Source organism: Lycorma delicatula, chromosome 1 (genome assembly GCF_047948215.1).
Source record: "Lycorma delicatula isolate Av1 chromosome 1, ASM4794821v1, whole genome shotgun sequence".
In the NCBI taxonomy this organism is placed as follows: Eukaryota; Metazoa; Arthropoda; class Insecta; order Hemiptera; family Fulgoridae; genus Lycorma; species Lycorma delicatula.
The window spans coordinates 328,277,357-328,298,538 of NC_134455.1; the positions used below are offsets into that span (position 1 = coordinate 328,277,357).

The following is a 21,182-nucleotide window of genomic DNA, read 5'->3' on the forward strand; positions in this document are numbered from 1 at the left end:
TAACTTCATTATATTTTTTCCAAACATGTATTTTCCCGCCATATTCTGTCATATTCACTATGACAGAATATTGTAACTTAACCTTTTTTTAGGTCTTAAACTTAACTTTGAAATCATCAGTTAAATATTTGGTGGTGCTTCATCTCCTAAATATACCATGTTATCTGTGAACCTTGTCAATTTATTCTCTTTATATGCTGATCCCTACAACATCTTGAGCAGTTTTCATTATATCTTCAACATATATATGTTAAACAATGTTGGTGGTAGGCAGCACTCTTGGCCTTACTCAATTTCCTTGGTCAAACTATTTCAGGTACAGCTCTTTAATTAATCTTTTCTCATCTATATTTTGACTTTTTAATATTTCCGTTAGTTTATTTTTATCAGACATGGTGGAATGGTTTTTCCAAGTCTGTAAAACATTTATTTTTCCATTACGTTTTTCTACACACCTCCAACAATAGTTCTTAGCCTAGAGCCATCATTTGTCCCCTTTCCTTTCCTGAATCCATACTTGATTTTCTCTAATTGTCTTTCTGTTATTTTTTTACTCTATGATTGAATTTAATCAGTTCAAGCAAGAATCTTAGTTGAACTCAAAGTAATTGTCCTGTGATATTGATACTTACTGCGCTACGCTTTTTGGAGATTGGAATCACAGTTGTTTGAATAGCTTTGGCCACATTCTACCATTGTAGATCATATTACACACTTTTACCATCTCTTCTTCATTAACATTTAATCACTTGGCAACAAAGTTATTCCCATGACTTTTACGTTTTATTGTCTATATAATGTGTGAGATTACTACTTCTGCTTTATCCTCTGCATTTCTGATCTTGTATGAGAAGGAATTTTCCTTTCTATGTAATTCCTTTATCTTCTAAATATTTCTTCTTTGTACTTTCCCATCCCTTCCTGTAATTTCTTCAATTATCCCACATTATATTTTTACTTTTTTGTACATTAATTCATACTACTTTTTTCTTTCTAAATCTTCTATCTGAATTAAGTATGTATAACATTTATAAGTAATACAGAGAGAAAAGTTTATATTACAAGACCCTGAACAAATACTAAACATTTCAGCAAATAGTTTGATGCAACCGTATTAAAATTTTGATGGGTCTCAGCTAAGTTGTAAGAAATTGAATTTAATGAAAAGTATTTAATTGAATTTTTGCTTAAATTGTACAGCATTACAGCATACAATGCTCTCTGGTTCTAATTTATTGTATAGGTGTAAAGTAGGAAAATGAACAAAGAAATGAAAAAATACCATTGAAACAAAACATAGAATACATAAAGGAATGAAAGATGTATCCAGGAACATTAAATTAAACATAATTTTTATTTTGTACAATATTTCTTATTAAAAAATTTATTTTTTCAGTTGTATGGACTGTGTTTTTCTGTGTAAGATTTGCTTCTTTTTTTAATGTAGAATCATGAAATTAAAGATTATTTTATAGTTGTCTATGAATAAACCATTCATAGCATCTGGACTGTCAGACAACATACCAGAAGATCAAAAAATGTATCTTCCTTATAAGTATATAATAATTATTAATATGCACACATATATAGGACACATGAAATAAATATATCTTAAAAAGCATTTTATTTCCTCTAAAATAATTATACATTTCAAATTTAATAAACCATGTCTTTTAAATCAAGCAATGCTTTTTAAACAATGATTACAACGCAACAGATACTTCCCATTAACATGTTGCCCAGTAACTGATACATCTCTGTAATGATCAACTGGAAAGGGTTAAAGTGAGTAAACAAATTCTTTATAACGTAACTGTACAATAAATTATTACATTTTTAAAGTAATGCATGAATTTTATTCACTTCAAAGTGTCTTAAGTTTAGAGCCACTTTTTACAAATACAAGTAGGCAGTAAATAGTACAATTGTTTAATGATTTTATGTAGTGCTGGTATGTGCCATGAAATGCAAATCAAGTTTCACTGGCATTTTTTATTGTAGCCAGTCTACTGTAATATGTATAAATACTGAAAGAAAAATACATGCATGTTTTTTTAATATCACAAGCTTGAGAATCATAAAATTTTAATTTGTTTTTTCTGAACTGCTTGCTACACTCTCAATGTTTTCTTTCAGTTCTTTACTGTTATCCTTTTATAAATTCCTTTAAGTAAATGCTACATCCTTGACTTGCTTATATTTGTACAACTACTTGATTCTTCTAAACGTCATAAGGAATGCCTCTCTTCATAATTTAATTCATTTTTCTTGACACTTTTCCATTCTGCATTATTAAATGCTGTGTCAAGATTTGCAGGTTCCATTTGTGTGTGTTTATATATATATATAGCTTTGTTTTTCTTCTACCTGACTTGAAGAAATAAGCTGACAGCTAAATTTAGTTCTAGTGTTAACAGTGATTTTTTGAAAGTGGATCAATCTTTATTTAGTATATTTTCAATAAATTATTAAATTTAACATTATGGTACTGATACTTTGTCTATGTACTGATGTCCTTGCCTCATTATCTTTCTTTATGTTTTTGATGAATAGAATTCAAAACCACAAGTTTATACCTACTGAAATTTTCTGAGAGCCTACTCCTACTTCCAGTTCTACAATTCCAACTGTTTTAACTGACAAAATTCCAAAAGATCAAATAATCTTCAACAGTGTTGTTGTTTTAACTGACTCTTCACTTGTTTTTACTTTCACACATATTAGGCATTTTGATATCCCAGTACTCTTTAATTGTCATATCCTTCAAACATTTAGTCATAGTAAGTTTCTCTTCATGCTTATTTGGTCTAGTTCATTGGAGAGTCCTGTGATCATTACCTTACAGTTCCCTGATCAAAAATCCTTCTCATCTCCGCATCTTACCTCACTAATACCAGTAACATCTTAACTGCACAAATAACCTTATTTTAAATTATCTAACCTTACCACTCTTGATTTGAATTGGCATTTAAATCAATAAAGACTGATGTTCTTTCCTTAAACTGTCATGATGATTTATATCTTTTGATTGCCTTCTCTTGATTTATCTTTCCAGAGAAATGAATAGAAAACTATTTTACTCAAGATTATGTCAGATTCTATTACATTGAATTATTAAAGTAAGAGGAGGAATGAAGAATCATTTCCTAATAAAGTATACTGTTTTCCTATTTAGCCTCTGGGAATCACCATCAGGAATTACCTCAGAGGATGATATGTATGAGTGTAAGTGAAGTGTAGTCTTGTACAGTCTAAGGTCGACCTTTTCTGAGATGTGTGGTTAATTGAAATCCAACCACCAAAGAACACCGGTATCCACGATCTAGTGTTCAAATCCATATACAAGTAACTGCCTTTACTAGGAGTTGAACACTGGAACTCTCAACTTCGAAATCAGCTGATTTGCTAAGATGCATTCTCCACTAGACCAACCCAGTGGGTTAATAAAGTACACCTGTAATTTTTTTATTGATTTCAACCACACAGCACTGAAAACCTGAAAAGCCTTTGCTGTAGAGGTCATATCATATATTAATTAGTTGGTGCTCTCAAAACTTCTACCCCTTCAGGAATCCTTGCTTCACTTTCCTTCTTAAGATTTCCCAAGGCCTATTGCCATTGCAGAATCTGTGAGAAATTTGGACAAAATAATACAGTTTTTCTGTCACATCCTAATGTTACTAATGAAGCTTTGATGAAGGACTTGGCAAAGTTTTATTTGTTAATCTAGATATTTTAGGGCCATTCAAAATCCACTGCATGTAAAATAGTAGCTGATACTTTCCCTAACATTACGCATTTTACATTACTGTTTATTATCCATCTAAAAATATTGCACTAAACAAAATTTAGGCAGTAAGCTTTGAACGTGCTTTTCTAAAAGAAATGTCTTATATACTGCAAAATTCCAACTTGAGGAAAGAAAGTATTGAGGAATCTCAATATTTTGCAAATGGCCATCTACACCCCATTTTATGAAGTTGTTTGGTATGTTCCTGTACCCTCTGGATAAGTTCATAACATACATTCTATAAATTAAAAAGAATACCATTAATACTCAGGCAGGGATGCACTAGTGCTGGAATATCATTCTGGTACTGCTTTTTGGGAGAAATAAAAAATTTTCATTTCACATAAAATTTGTTAACTTAAAGTCTCACCAATGTTTTATTTTAACATTAACTATTCGTTGTTATCATATTTCTTAATGAAATATATTTTTACTTCCTTAAATGGTGTGTTATGAAGGACACTGCTTTGCCTAAAGATATCCTATAATACTGAGAAACCACTGTGAGTCGGTGACATGTTTGTTTACATCTAGCAGAGAGAAAGCCATTTGTAAAAACATAGCTTTGACTGGGCTGCAGACTATACCTGAATAAGACAAGCAAAAACAACCATTTAGGAGGATGTCAATCCATTTGCTAAGTTTTTGTAACTCTGTGGACATGTTGGGCTTATCAAAATTGGACTATTTCAATCAATAAAAAATGTACTCATGTTTCACCTATTAAATATTAACTTATGTAAATGTCTATGTATTGAATGTTATGTGGATATTAGAATTGTTTGCTTTGCTTCCTAACTTTCATTTCACTTTTATTTATATGTAATTAACAAATTCAAGGATTCTGTCTAGCTGTTTCTGGGGCAGTTAGTGTAACTGGGCAATCAGCTAATCTAAAATGCTTCTTGGAGAGTACAGAAAACTAAATAATATTTCTGACAACATTATTTGTCAATTGGTACATGATATTTCAACAATTACGTTACTATAAAAATAAGTTTTCATTCAGGAACCAGCATATAAAAAAATACATAATTTTTGAAAAAAAGAAAAACATCAATCCTGTATTAATTTTTCTCAATAAACTTTTAATGGCTGAAACAAAATGTGAGCCCTAGGCCTCCTACAGCAAAGAATCAGTTCTCCCATAAAGATACCTTTCTATCTTAATTTCTATTGAAATTGAAGACAAAATTTAAGATAATAAATTTAAAAAAAGAATCACTTTCCATTAAATTAAATAATAAGTGTGATTAGATTTATAAATTACAGATCTGTAATGAATCAAGAATGCTACCTGTATACTCTTAATTACAACGTTTAGGGATGGTATAAGAATGTTTGAATTTACTGAAAGGTTTACCGTAGACTTCGGAAGACAGCAGCAAACATTTTTTTTGCTCGATTACCTAAACCGTTGTTATTAGCGCATACAGTGCTCGTCTTATTTTTTATTACTTTTTGAATAGAATTATTTTACAGAACGGAGTGCGCATCATGCATCTTTAACACCACTAAATTTCCATGCAAAAAAGAATATGTATTTAAGAACTGTTGAATGATTTCGATAATTTAGCTGTGCTTTTTAAAGAAGATAATTTTTGGAAGGTCGGAGATTAAGTTCCATTGTTTAGAACTTCACATTATTTACCGGGAAAACTGATAACACCAATCAGAATACTGAATCTATAATGGCTTTAAGTATACTAATTATAAGACCTCGTAATCAGTCATAAAAAACGATTCGTTGAAAATGAGAACGTATTTGCTTTAGTGTAAATTTCTACCGTCTTCGATGAGAGTAATACATATATAATGTGGGCTAAATAACATTGCAATATAATTACTGAAATAACAAAATGGATTTTGATGTTTGATTTTTCTTGTGAGTTACATCTTAGTACTTTTCTGCTGATTGTAGTCGAAGAACACTTAATATTACGGCTGAAGTTGGAACTATTAATATAGAGTAGAACTTTAAACATCTCACTATTCGCTAGATAGCATGACAAGCGATCGCTACCCCCTAACTGCTGTTGACATCACGGATTGGTAGGAAGTTGGAAAATTATATTCACAGTGCTTTGTAGTTTATCATGATCCTCGGAGGTGTGAGGTTGAGGTTTGTGAGGAGTGTATGTGTTTTGTTTATTTGCTGCTATGGCGTGTGTTGAGAAGTGGAAAGTGATCTGGTGCATTTGTTTTGTGGTTATTCGAGCTTTAAGAACAGAAGCACTGGACACAGAGGCACTTGGTAAGTGTTTTGTAGATTTTTGCGAGTAGAATACTGTGTACTTAACAGGACATTTTACCGAGGTCTATGGCCCTAACTCATGTACAGTTATATTCTTTACTATTGAATTTTGTTTGTAGCACTGTAACTGATTTGTTATTTATGTTTTTCAGGGTGTAGTACTACCATCCCTGATAATTATATTATATAGGTCGTTACATTAAACAATGTAAGTGTTGTTATTATTTTATAATGACCGTATTGTAACCTAAAATATTTCCATACAGTAGAAGGTTTTTTATTACGAATTTTATTTAGGGGTATACATGCATGATATACAAAACAATTATTATTATTTATTTTTTTTATGTAGTTTAAAATTTAATAAATCGGTAAATGAAAATATTTAATGTGGTGGCAACGGCCTTTCTACTCGTGTAACGCATGATCAGACGACTTTAAATATCACGAATGAGTTACTTTGTATTTATCTTATTTGATGAATTCACAGTGTTAGTAAGTTATGTTAAAAATATTAATCAAGTTAGTTGTGTGGTCATAATTTAGCCAGTGAAGGATATTTTTTTAGATTCTGGTTTAAGAATATTTTTCTAAATGTTAATTTTGTATGTAACAGCAACTTTTTGTAACCAACCTGATATTTTTTGTTGTTGGGGGATAATAGTTTTGATATTTTGTTTTAAACATTTTGATATTTTATTATATAAAAATCCTTTGTATAAGAGAGTAGAAATTAATACAATATAATAGTCCTTATTACAACGTTTATAATGCTTTGTTTTTAATGAATTATTTTGGTAATTAAATAGTTTGATTTTTTTGACGGTTAAAGGTGTTGAGTTATCAAAAAATTAATTTTTTTATTTATCAAAAGAATTAGAATACTAAGACATTGTTTTTCATTTTAAAAATTATTGACAGGTTTAATGATTAAAAATGTCAGTTGCTTGGTTATTTGTGTCTGAATTACCCATGTACTGTTTACTCATAAACGCTTAGAATGAAATTTCAGATTTTATAATTTTTTGTTGTAGAACTTTTTCATATTACACGACTAGTTAAACCAAAGATATTGAGTTCACTAATGTAATAATTTTCCTGTTAAGAACATAATTGTTTGGTGTGAGTATGAGACAAAGTGTAGGTGTATTTTTTCACCATTTCACTATTTGAAAAATCTCATTTGTACAGTTTGATTTCAACAATGAATTCAGTGTTTTAAATGGTTTGTTATTGTTTCTGTTTTGTGTATTATGGTTAAAATAAAAATTGGTAAAGAAATATTTTTACCGTAAAACAAAAGATGTAAAAATGGTAGGTTGTGCTGAGAAAATACAACTATATTTTTATAGTGTATTCAAAAATAAACAGTAATTAATGAGTTTTATTTAGCTGTAGATTAACTAATTATTTTTGGTTTGAGATCAATAAAACATTGTAATGTAGTTATACAGAATAACAGTATTATCAGGTTTGCTTTGCTATAAAGGTGTTCAAGACATTTATTTATTCTTTCAGTCTGATCAGCTAATGCGTTACATCTATTGAAGTTTGATTTGAATTTGAACTTAGAATCTTACAGATGAGTTGGGGATGATGAAGTTATATCACAAAATATTTTGACTTTAAATAAAACTGAATGTAAGTGTACATGAAAATTAATTGATAACTCAGTTGTGAAAATATTTAAGAAAATGATGTGTTATTTTTTCTTCATAGTTACTTGTGGATGAAATTGGTGTAAAAACTTCAGTGATATAATATGGTTGTTAATGGTGTTTAGATGTATTGTATAACAACAAATTAATTAATTAAAAAAAAAAAAATTAAATCTGATATATTTTCATGTTATTTCTTCTCAGTCCATTAGTAAGCTTTATTCATCATTTAATTTTCTCTTTAATTGACCTGCTTGCTTTTTATGGGAGTAAAGTTATTGCTCCTGATTAATTTTTAAACAAATAGTTTACAGATTAAAAATTATAATTCTTTTTTGTTTACCTTTGTTAGTTAAAACCTTAATGTTGGCAAAAAATTTAATTCAATATATTTAAATATTCATTTATTTATGTAATATTTTAACAAAATAGCAAATTTTCAGACGTTAGTGTGTTTCAAGTAACTATTTTAAATTTAATTTCCTGTTACTGATCATCATTATGCCTAAAAATGTTTAGTTAATCTTTTTAAAATATTTTTATTCTGAATTAACAGCTTTGGTATCTAATACTGTTCTGAAGGTGAAACTATGAGAATGAAGGAATTTCTTCTTGAGTGCTATTATTGCCCAGGAAGTACCACTACCAAAAATGTGTAGGAATAATAATTTTTTATATAAATTGACTTGGAACAATATTGCTACAAATCTGAATAACAAAAAAAAAATTTTAATTATTTTGTAAATGAAATATAAATAGTTTTCCAGCATTTTAATATTTTACACTTTAGTGTGAAATTTTGGCAGTACTTGAGTGGCAAATATCTCAGCTGGTACTGGACAGTATGACACAGCAACTAATGATTAGTATGGGTAGTACTGACTATTCATAGTAAAGTTAGTAAACTACCTATAATTTTTTTTTATTTTTGTAATGATAAATTAATTCATTAATTCATCACTGAAGCTTTTGAAGCTTGTACATTTTTCCAGAGTCTCTATATCTATTGATCACCTCCTTTGCTCATATCCATATTTGCTCTTTTGTCAGGGAAATATGCAATTGATTGTGTTAGCTATAGCATTATATTGTTACTATTTTGTTTATAACCTTCATGGGATAATGTTTCTGGAATGCAATAATGACTTTACCAAGGAATTTTCCCATAGTCATTCTCCTCATGCTGGTGTCCCAGAGAGCCAGGTTGATGGTTAAAATGCCTTTTTATTAAAATTTTCCTCACTTGCTTCTGCAATCTAATCTGTGGGCTGGAACTTTATCCAGTAGCTTTTACTTTTGCCGATAAAGAAGTATTCCTTTGGTACGATTAGATTGTTCAATCGGTAAAGGAATAGAAATAAATTCATTGTCTGCTGGAGATTAATTTGGATGGTTGCTTCAATTAACCCTTAACATACTAAGTTATACTATTACTGACTGAGACATTTTGGAAACTTAATGGTAGCTACTGATTTAGTGGAGGGAATTTAGAGTTCAAATTTCTGAACACTTCCTCTCTGTGAATACTTTATTTTCTGTTCATTTCATGATACTATCTAAAATATTTATTTTGTTTGGCATTAAATGGTAATGTCAGAAGCGGACCGTGTAATGGACTCCATTACATGGTAATAAGTAATTTTGTGTTTTGTAAATTTTTCAGTGTGTGTTACAGATTACTATTATCAGTAGCTACTATTTAATTTTAGCTCTGGGTTTATTGCACACTATTGTGTGCTTTAAAGGTAGTTTATACATGCTATCAGCAGATTAGGCTGCATTCATCATTATACATGATGCATGTATAAGGTGACCTTTCATGATAAATGGGATTTGTGTGTTCCTCTGTCATTCACTGAATGATCACTGAGTTGAGTTCGCTTCATTTTTACTTGTGATAAACATTATTTATTTGCATATTCTTCACAATATTGTAAATATTGTCGTTGAGCTTAAGTTAAAAACCTTTTTACTGTATGTATATTTTATTCTTTTTTTCATTTGTTGGATGCTTACTGATCATGTATTTTGGGATTATATTTCATTGTGTGAAGATACTGATAATAATAATTAAAGATGTTAATAGATATTTATTTTTGGATATGATATTGTGTGAACACAGTCTTTGCTTCTTAAGTAACATTTTCGGTACCGATTGTCTTTATTTACAGAATTTAATATGTTCAGTTAGAACAGGGTTTGGTTTGTTGTATTTTGCTGCTTATAAATGAGTATTGCTCTGTTTACTGTTAACCTTACTTGATATGTAACCTTATTACATAAATTTACAGTAAATCAAGAACTTTCTGTTCGTTATTTCCTGTAAAATCAGAGTAGACTTATAAAGACATGAAAAAACATACAAACCCAAACTACTTTTAAGTTTTTTTACGTTGAGGTACTCTCATTTATCAACTACTTTTCAAGTTGCTACAAACCATTTAAAAGCATTGTATACCTTCCTTTACACTATAACTTGTATTATAGTGTAATACAAGTTACACTATAACTTGTATAGTGTAACTTGCAATTTCAGTACTATATGTTTAAAAATAATTCGTCCTGTAGGTAGCAGGTAATGTTGCTAGAAAACTGTAAGTCTATATTGAGCAGGGATGATAAGGAAAGAATTTTTAATCGATTACCATTTTATTTTTCCTTTTTAAATTGGCACAAAGCAAAATTTTATTAAGTATTTTAATTCAGTGTATTAAGAGATTTCATTGACCCTCATTATTATCTTTCTTCCACTTTGTTTTATTCCTTCATTTTTTTTTATATAAAAGTTAGTAATGAAAATTTGTATGAAATTGATAAAAATTAGGGGAAGAGTTATCTTATAATTAAAATACTATCGTTATTAATTTCTTAGTATTGTTAATAAAACGAGATATTGATAAAGATGTAGAAACGTAGATCAGATCGATTTTTGAAGTTGCTTTATTCATGAAGATTTGTCGATGTACATACGACGAGTATATTAACTCGTTATAACTACCGTAGTAAACAATGTATCATTATTTTTTCCTCGGGCTTTTCGTATAATCGTTGAAAAAATGTGCGCGCGCGTTTGCCCTGTTATAAATGTAAAGATGCTTCTTATGAAATTAATGGAAAGATGAGACTTATTGACCCGTAATTACAGCCTTGACTCTTATGTATTTGCCAGCGAGCAGTTTAAAAATATTGTTAATTCGTGCAATAGTTGCATAATTCATTATTTCTGTTAAAAAACGTTTTTAGTATTCATATTGTACGTATCCGTTCTGTAAGGACTGTGTACTCGTTTTAAATGATTCCTCGTTTAGATTGAAGTATTCGCAATAAGCAACTCCTCGCTGACAATATTTAACACTCGTATTTTTCTGTTATCACTCATTTTTATTCTTCTCAGTTTAGCATAATATTTTTAATTTTTTGTCCGTTGATTGTTATTTTGCTTGAAATTTTCTTTTAATTGCCGTATTGTTGCTTCTTATACGAACATATAAAACAAAACAACGAGATTAGACCTTTTTGCATATTTTTTCTATTGAATCTTGTCTCCCCTTACAATTATCTTAGATATCCGGCTTTTGAAAATACAGTACATTTCTGTTCAAAAGACAACAAACCGTAATTCTTAAATTTTATGTTGTTGGAATAATGTTAATGAATTTCTTATCGTAAATGTCTTCCAAAGAATGTAAACGCCATATTATACCTTATTTATCTATGATTCTTGTTTTTCTTGGATTTGAAATTGTGGTGGCACAAAGAGGTCGTTGTCGACGTAATGCTGAAAAAATAAGCCAGCCTTTACAATGCAACGCTAAAAGTTTTTAAACGAACCTTGTTTTTTTAATCATGAAAAAGTGTTTTTTTTTCTACCACCTGTCTTATCTATTAACCGTTATTTTTAATTAACGCGAATTCGTTTATTTCTTTAAAAAAAAGTCAATACTGTTGTTATGGATGTTACATGTATTATTATAACCGTAGTTTTAAGCGTGTGGTTTTTTAAGTATACAAGAAGTGATATTTTTTAAACTTTTTGAATTCTATGTCGATAAAAAATAAATATAAAATATATTAAAGTAACTGCTGGGATCAATCTCGTATCAATTTTATTTATCGGTCGTTTGTTGGGTATCTGTAACTTCTGACATTATTATCATTAGCGGTTATCCGTTTTTAATTATAAATCTGATATACTGTACTATGCCACAGATTGATATACTACTGTTTCTAATAACCTATTCCATTTCTTCTACGGTTTAAGTCCGTTCCTGTTGCAGTGTACTTGATTTGTGTCTGTTCCAGAAACTATATTGAGAATGGTAGGTGCTTATCATGACTTTTATCTGTACGTTCACGTTCCTTCTACTACTCTTAATTGATTTACAGGCGCAGTGATACAGATTATTGCGGCGGACAGACAGTGCAACAGCCTGTTTTACATTTCTGTCTCTTTATTTATCCGATATTAGAAGTATATGTATTCAAAATACTTCACTACGATGATTTCGATAATTTAATCATGCAATTATGGTTTATAGCGTTAATGACGATCCTTTGACTGCTGCGGTTATGTATTTCATCGATCGTGCTAATAGGATAGATGAAATCGGTTCTAAATAACTTTATGACGCCGTGAAGTTGTATTTAGTTTGTAAGCTTAATATTAAATACTTAACATCGGTAGTTTGGATCTTCTCGCCGTAAGCAGTTTTCGCCTAGTAGGAGAGAAAAAAATAAAAACAACTTTGATACCTAAACTTTTACTTCGAAAATACTTCGGCATTTTTGGGTGGTTCATTTAGTTTGGGTAAAAATTTATTTAGAATATTTTATGTTAATAAAATGGTTATGTTAGTTTCGTAATGTGTATACCCTGTTGCGTAAGTTCTCGATTAAATTTTTAGGATATGTTATATATTCGGGGTAATACATTTTTCATTCTATGCTGGAAATTAAAAAATAAACACACACATGTTAGTTAAAAACTCTTGTTATTGAAGTGTAAGTAATATTTTTTTTTTGTTAGACGATTTTTGTTTATCGTTCTCTATTATTGAACTTGATTTGATTCTTTTACACGAAGAATGATGTTTTTCTATGAATACAAATACATTGTAATAGAAAAAATATTTTGAACCGTGATATTGTAATATAGTAGACTTGATGAACTCTACTTTTTTTCCTGTTTAGCCTCCGGGAATCACCGTCAGGTATTACTTCAGAGGATGAATGAGGATGATATGTATGAGTGTAAGTGAAGTGCAGTCTTGTACAGTCTCAGGTCGACCATTTCTGAGATGTGTGGTGTTATTGAAACCCATCCACCAATGAACACCGGTATCTACGATCTAGTATTCAAATCCGTATAAAAGTAAAACCTTTAGTAGGATTCGAACGTTGGAACTCTTTAGAGGATGAGATGAATGATTTGTAACGTGTGTGAAAATGCCATGTCTGACCGGGATTCGAATCCGGGACCCCCATATGAAAGGCAGAGAAGCTGCCACGGAGACCGGCGATGAACTCTACTTAACTGAACTAGTTCTTGATGAACTCTTTTGTTGTTTGTCAAGACACTTAGATAAAATTTATTTAGAATATTTTATGTTAATGTAATGGTTAAGTTAGTTTCGTAATGTGTATTCTCTGTCGCGTATGTTCTCGAATGCAGTGTAAATATTGTCGACTAACCACACTTTCCGTCAACAACATGTGTTCTATATCCTGTTTTTATTTCGGATAATATTATGGTGTATTTTAAGTCTTCTCTAATAATCTCTAATAATTAATGGTAACGTTTATTGAAGTTTAAATTGTTTTAAAATTAATTTCTGAAACGTAATATCTGAGATTTTTGTTAGCGATATATTTTTCTTGCACCTGAAAATAACGTATTGTTTACGGGTTAATATTAGATAACTAGAGGGAGAAATGTAACAGTAGAGCTATTTTGGAGGAATTATGGATTGAGAAAACCAAGTACGTTTTCAAACCGTTGGTCACTTCCCGGAAAAAAAAGAATCTTTTTATCTTCATTACCGTTATTTCATTTTTCCGATCTACCTCTTTAAAAAATAATGTACGGTTGCATGTCTAAAGTTGTAATAGGAGAGAAAACAGATTTATTTATAAAAAAATGTCGCTAGGAAATTTTATATAACTATAATCGTATAATCAGCAGGTTATAAATTTTATTTTCTAATAATTGTTTTTATTTCGATGATTCTGTAAAATTAAGAGCTTTCGATGTGAATAAAAATTTGTAGCAAATTATTGATTTTGTAATTTATTTGTTGGTATTAACGAATCTTTCTCCATTTAACTAGTAGATTTTCACGGCACTTATGTTCCAGTTTTACTACTTTTGGGAAATCTAAAATGAGATTAAATATTTTTTTTTTCCATACTGCTGCTTTTCTATCGATTAGTGTCTGTCGTGCCGTAATAAGACCGAGTGCATCGGCTCTTTATTAGATCATGATATGCAATTGGTTTATTATTTTTTTGTCACAGTGGTTTGAAACTTAATGTTATTTAACCTGAAGTTTTTTAATAGCTGTTTGTTACGAATGACGGGTTATAAATTTCTATTGTATAATATGACTCATCGTACGGCTGTGTATTACCTGTACCACGTGAGCAACTTTCCGTGAAAGAAACGAGTGAGTCGTCTCACCGTAGCAAGCTCCAAGCGCCGTCCGGTTTTCAGGGACACAGGAAGTGACAAAAGAATGACTAATTTATGTTATTTATATGAGATATAGTTTGTTTAATTGGGTGTATGTGGGCGCGCGTATGTACAACATTTTGTTATTACTTCTGCATTTACCTTTTGTAATTCAGTTAAATTTGTATTTTTTATTTTAGTTGTGATTTATTTTGTCTCTTCGGATTACTATTCGTTTATTACGTTAATGAAACGAAGTTTATTCATCTTGATGGATATATTTATTTGGATCTTGTTACCAGATGATAATATAATGTCTGTAAATCACGTATATATGTACTGTATAAATTTTATCGTGTACTTGCGAGACCGATGCATTAGCGGTAAGGTTATTTGCACCATTGAATTAATTGCGTGGAGAAAGGAAAGCCGTTACCCGTATCCCTGCGTCCGCGCCTCGCCAGCGCTGCCCGTCTTTGTGTAACAGCTGATTTAACGTTTGGTAAATATCTAACTGGTATACGGGCTGGTAACTTGTATGGGCAATTCATAAATCGTTTATCATTTTCTTTTAGCTTCATACGGTGTTTATTTTATATTTTGAAAGAATCTGTCTGATGCGGTTTTTTTGTGAAAAGCAAGACTTATTTGAGTTCACATTATTAGCAGTTACTCGGAAAAGAAGTTCAAAAAATTTAAATCGAGAAAAGTTTTTTAATATGTCATCGGGTACTAGTTGTTTAGTAAGCTTTCGTTAGCTCTTGTTGAAATAAAAGAAAGCCTATTCTCCCACTGTCCAAATATACTCTCATCTGGTCCATATGTTATCTGGATCGTTAAGTGGCCGTCAGACGTAGTACTGTACGTAATACGTAATGTGATGGTGGAGCATGCGGTGTTGCCAGTTCTTAATAATATTGAGAAATAACAGTGTAAAATTACGCACACGTGTTACCGTTTATGTGAATTCATTTTAAATTAATATTTGTTTTTCAAACGCTATTTAGTAGCATATTGTCAGTTTTTCTTACCTGAATGATGCTTTTTAATCTCTACGACATTTGTGATTATAGTTGTCGTGACAGTAAGGTGTTGTTACGTCAGTTGTTTAGAACGTTCATTATCTTTAAAATCTATCTGTTGGTGAGAGAGAGAGAGAGAGAGAGAGAGTCTTATCTGAGTGAGTGTGATCAGTACCTTCTAAGAATTATCTAAATTTTTTTCTTATATGTTTTTAGATTTTACGATGTTTGATCCATTCTTTCTCTGCTTAAAATTGTTAAATTTTTTTGTTACATTATTTTATCGTTTTTATTTCTTTTTTGTTGATCCGCGTGACACTGGGCTTGAGATAATTTTTTATTTTAATAGCTTTTTTTTTATTGGGTTCCGAAATTAATCGAACTTAAGTAATGTAGCTTACTGATGAGCTTTTAATTCGAGCAATATTTCCACGGTAACAATTTTTACCGAAATAACAGTAATACCATAATAACCATTGTTAATGTGTTTAATCGCCATCTTAAATTACGCTTATTGTTGAAATGAGTTCGTGTGACGGTTACGGGTAGGGAAAAATTTTGGTAAAGATTAGTTACTACATTTGTACCATAAGCAGGTTGATCGGGAATAAAATGAGATGCCGGGTATAAAGTCTAACTGTGTTTAAAAGCTAAAAAGAGGAGTCGGTTAAGAGAAACTTAAATTGGCTTTTTAGATAAATTTTGATCATGAAATTTCACATATTTAAGAAAAGTAATAAGGGAAAAAACTAATACACTGTGATGATTTTTTTTTACTCTTTTGAGAAGCGAACTTTCTCCTCGTTAACGTATATGTAATGCGATGTGTATTTAAAGCTATTTTACTTTATGAAATTTATTTTAATATGTTACGTAAGCCGATGTAGGTCAGTGTTTATTGTTGCGAATTGCTTTTTATGCACATTTAACGCTGAATTTTTTTATTTCTTTTCTTATTCGTCATATTTAAAGTATTATTTGAGTAATTCTATATTTATTAAATTTTTCGTTTTGATTTTTGTTCGGCCTATTGTAAAAGTAACAAAATAATATTGATTTGCTTAGTACAGATCTCAGTTTTTTTTGTTACACCTGTGGTCCTTTACCTCTCTTGGAATTAGCCTTATGAGATTGCATTTTATTTTCGTAATATACTTATATGCTATATTTTCCCCGTTAGGATTTAAATTTTCCTTTCAGTCTTATTTTTTTTATTTCCCGTAAAAAACAAATTTTTGAATCTTATCGGTTATACGACCGCTATTTCTAGCGCGTGCTTATTCGATTTCACTTTTTTATCTTCGTTTTTTTATAAATCAGAAATTTTAATTTTTGTCCATCTTCTTAATAATGTACATATAATTATAATTTTCCGACAAAGTTTTTAATTTCTGAAATACGTGTCGTGCTAATTCTGTATGTTTACGATATAGTTTCAATAAGTGAAAATCAAAGTCACGACAGAAGCGGTGATCGTGTAACAAACACGATGTCGTCACTCGTTATGATAAAACTTCCAGCTAAAAAGGAAAACCCGACAAACAGAAGCTATTAGCGTTTACTTACAACGCCCTCGATTTGTTAAAATGTACGAATAAAAATAATTTTAATGTTCAACCGTTATGAGTATATTCGGGGTCTATGTATTTAAATTCTTTTTTATGGTGATAGAAGTGTGCGTTACAAAACATTCGCTGTTTATTTATTCTGTTTAAAAAAAAACAAACGTTCGATAATGAAATTATGAACTTCTTTAATTTAATTTATTTATACATTTAATTAATTGATAAAAATTAAGTGTTAACGGAAATCGAGAGATAAGTTTTGAGTTAATAACCAAGGCCTGCTGGTTTTGTAGTTATAATTGTCGAAAAGATTTATAATAATTAGCTAGTAACCAGCATTCAGTGATAGCAAATTATTCTCTGTGAAATTTATAACCTATTTAATTATGTTATAAAGCAACTTTAAGAATGTTCTTAAAAAACCAAACGTATTTCGAAAATCTGTAAATTATCTCTTTTTGTACTTACTGTTAACTTCCACCCGGGAAATATTTTTTAAAATTAAATATTAGAAATATAAGAAATAAAATAAAATATTTTTAACGATTTATTTTTCCTTCTAATTTAATTAATCATCGGCATCCATTATACGGCACTTTTATGAGCGCTGTGATTCAGAAGTATGACGAAGATCGACATTGCAGTTGAAATCGGCATTCAGTAGTTTTAGTCTTAATTGTATTATGTTGACTTGTGCTTTGTATCTGTTATATAAGATAGAAAGTTTGGGAATAAGAAATTGGATATTAAATTTTTTGTATCGATCGAAGTTCTTGACAATAAATAAATTAAAGTTTGTGGAATATACAAAAATTTGTTAAATTACAGAATTTCCATGCAAAGATATGAACATTCTATCGCTATTTATATTGTGTTCATAAGATCTGTTCGGCTCCGGCTTTAACATGAGGGTTTTTTATCGAACAAAAATTTTTTTTGAGTATCGATATCGAGTCGTACATTTATATTTACGATTAAATTCTTGATTTATTTAAATAGTTTATATTACTTAAACCGTTCATTCTCAGTTTTTTCTTCGCTTGAAATCGTTATTTATAGTGTGAATTTATTTTGTTCAGCAGGCTGCTCGGGGAGTATCAATTCTCTTATCGCTTTCTGTGAATAGATCTCCTGTGTGTCTTATCTTAAAAGGTCGACCAGAACACTGGTGTACAGTATGATCGGATAACTATTTTTAAGTCTCATGAAAGAGAGAGTTAATACGGTCTACGAAAGAATAATACAAATATGTGATAAGAGAGTAATACTTGGATTATTAGTATTTCTCTATTACGGTATAAGCTTGGAACGGTCTCGGAACGACGCAGAAAACTCTTTCTTTCTTAAAATTTTTTTTTAAGAAACGGGTAAAATATTGGGTAGTTAATTCTTTTATTAACAGCTGTAGATTTCCAGTTGACGTTTTATTAAGTGTATTAATGTGAATAAATTCAGAAAAGTACAAAATTTAAAATGAAAATTAAGAACAAAGAACTAATTAACATAATACACACAGCGATATGAGTAATACATGAGCGACATAATTAGACAGCGATATGTCTAAGAAAGCGTTTTCCAAAAAAAAAAAGAACTGTGATACATCTGTATAGATTTATAGTTCAGGAAAAGACTGATCAAATGCTACTTGTGGAGTGTTATGTTGTATAGGTCGGAAACACGGACGTTACGTGACAGGAGGACATGATCGAGGTTTTTAGATTTCAGTACTGAGGAAAATGTGTGGAGAAAAAATTCCATGGAATTTAAAAAAAAATATATTATTTGTTTGCTATTGATTATTTTCAAGATAATACTAATTAATTATTAAAATGCGGAAATTGTATAAATACATTTACAGAAGTAAAGGCGTTTATGATCGAACAAAGAATCAATTTTTAAATGGTACAATAATGTAATTGCTGAAAAAATTCTCCTTTCGCCGCGTGTACTTGTGAATATAATGAGAATGTGTCTACGGCTCTGTACCTTTCGTTCTGTACTTCCTTGCAGGTATTGTAATAATAAAGCCGAGATGTAAATGATAAAAGTGTACTGAGTGATTATTCTTTTTCTATAAGTTTGATTTTTTTCTTTGATTAAATTACTTCAACCTTAACTGTGGTGAAAGCATTATTGCTTCCACCAGTTTTAATTTAAAAATCAATAAACCTTATCGAATGTTATAATTGATGTTAATTAATAACATTTAGGGTAATTAAAGATTAATAAAATAAAAATCCTACTGAACGACTGTAATTAAACTAAAATAAGAAAATGACAGTTTTTAAAAGAAAATGAGAAAAAGTTATTAGACTCTCTGAATCGATTGGTATACTTTTGTAATAAATGAAGTTTAATCCATACATATGCAGCACTTTGTATAACGATGCGTTTGGCTAGGTATAGGACTAATATGTAAACATGCTTGGATGGTTTTTCTTTCTAGGTTGCTTCTAGTCCGGTGAGCTCTTAGAGCTGTTTGAACTGCTTATAAATAAGACACGTTTATAGAGTTATGTTTTAAATTTGTATTTTCCCGCATAAGTGGTAATACTCACCGCAGATTAAATAATCCTTTTTCTTTCCTTTTCCTATTTAGCCTCCGGTAACTACCGTTTAGATAATTCTTCAGAGGATGAATGAGGATGATATGTATGAGTGTAAATGAAGTGTAGTCTTGTTACATTCTCAGTTCGACCATTCCTGAGATGTCTGGTTAATTGAAACCCAACCACCAGAGAACACCGGTATCCACGATCTAGTATTCAAATCCGTGTAAAAATAACTGGCTTTACTAGGACTTGAACGCTGTATCTCTCGACTTCCAAATCAGCTGATTTGGGAAGACGCGTTAACCACTAGACCAACCCGGTGGGTAGATTAAATAATCCAGTCGTCCTTCGTCTTATAAGTATCTATAATTAAATAGATTGGACAGTGAAGCCGTGTCTTCGCTTTACTTCCAACGGCAAATGTGGGCCTCTCTTTACCCGCCACCTAGTCGCATTGCGTTCCAGACAGTATAGCCAAGCAAATTGTGAGGTTATGTACCACCTTGAAAACTTCTTAGGAAGGATCTCTTGCAGCGCCGAATGGATGCTGGGGAAGCTCCCCAGGCCCCCACTTGTACTGACGGAGTCATAACGTGTCCGATATATCGATTCTCTCGGTTGAGGAGAGTTCGGCCGCCTACTATGTCCCGAAATTGTAGGAGGTACAGACACCGAGATACGACAGAACCTGTCCGGGCCGCATTTGTGGGCTAGCGTGAAAATTTAGAATGTACAACAATATAGCGATTTGGCTAGCCCTTTCTAACTTAAGGGCTTGTCAGACGTAGAAATACATGACCTTACTGTCCTAAGGCATCTAATTAGTTATATTATTTAGTACAAATCCACTTGTTTAATTTTGTCGATTCGATTTCTAATGAATAATTTAAGGTAGAATCGGTAGTGTTTGCATTGTAACGTGTATTACCTAAGTATATTAAAAAACTAATACTGGTGATCTCTCCTGTTCCCTTAAAATTCATGTGGGGGCAAGTTCCTCGAACCACGTTTTTTGAGTAATATTAGAGTGCGCTCCGTCCCTTCTCGGGACCGCGTTACACCTCTATCGCAACTCTAAACGCCGCGTCTGTTGCCCGTTCCGATTGCACGTGGAACACATCACTCCACAGCCGCTGCGATCGGGTAACTAAATCGATAGTTCCATGCGTTGCAGCATATACTAAGGTCGAAGCAGGGATTAGCTTCCGCTTACAATCCTGGATGCTCCTTAAGGACAAGGTTTCACAAGTATCGTTGATGAGTGCCGTCAGGTTGCTTTCGCGTAAATCCCTACTTACGGACATCCTTACTGATTGGGATTGACGTACGCATAGCGGAAAGGAAAGTATCCGCTCAGAAGATACCTTTTTGACACCTTATGACATATTTACAAAGGGCTAGAAATAACACAACAGCATTTCATGTTCTTAGACCTAAAATGCTGTTGTGTATGGGTTTTATACTCGACCAGATTTCCAGATTTATATCGTATGCTTTTTACGAGGATTTAGATTTCTTCCGCGATTGTTGGTAAATGATGATAACAGTTTCGTTTTTCTTTACCTAGCCGACTACCATCTATTATTTGTTATATATATATTGGATAAATTTTGTAATCATTCTGTGTAAGCTGTTGCCGAAATCTGATTAAGTCTGATTTTCATTACTACACTC

General features: G+C 30.9%; 1 protein-coding gene across 1 annotated transcript in view; it reads left to right on the top strand.

The window, feature by feature from the left end:
- The first annotated feature begins 5,865 nt into the window (after window positions 1-5,865).
- Meltrin (disintegrin and metalloproteinase domain-containing protein meltrin) overlaps window positions 5,866-21,182 on the top strand; it is a 216,279-nt gene continuing 200,962 nt past the window's right edge. The window contains exon 1 of the mRNA XM_075382115.1: window positions 5,866-6,044. Within this exon, the coding sequence (XP_075238230.1) occupies window positions 5,951-6,044 (94 nt within the window). The 5' untranslated portion in view covers window positions 5,866-5,950. The remainder of the gene's footprint in view (window positions 6,045-21,182) is intronic.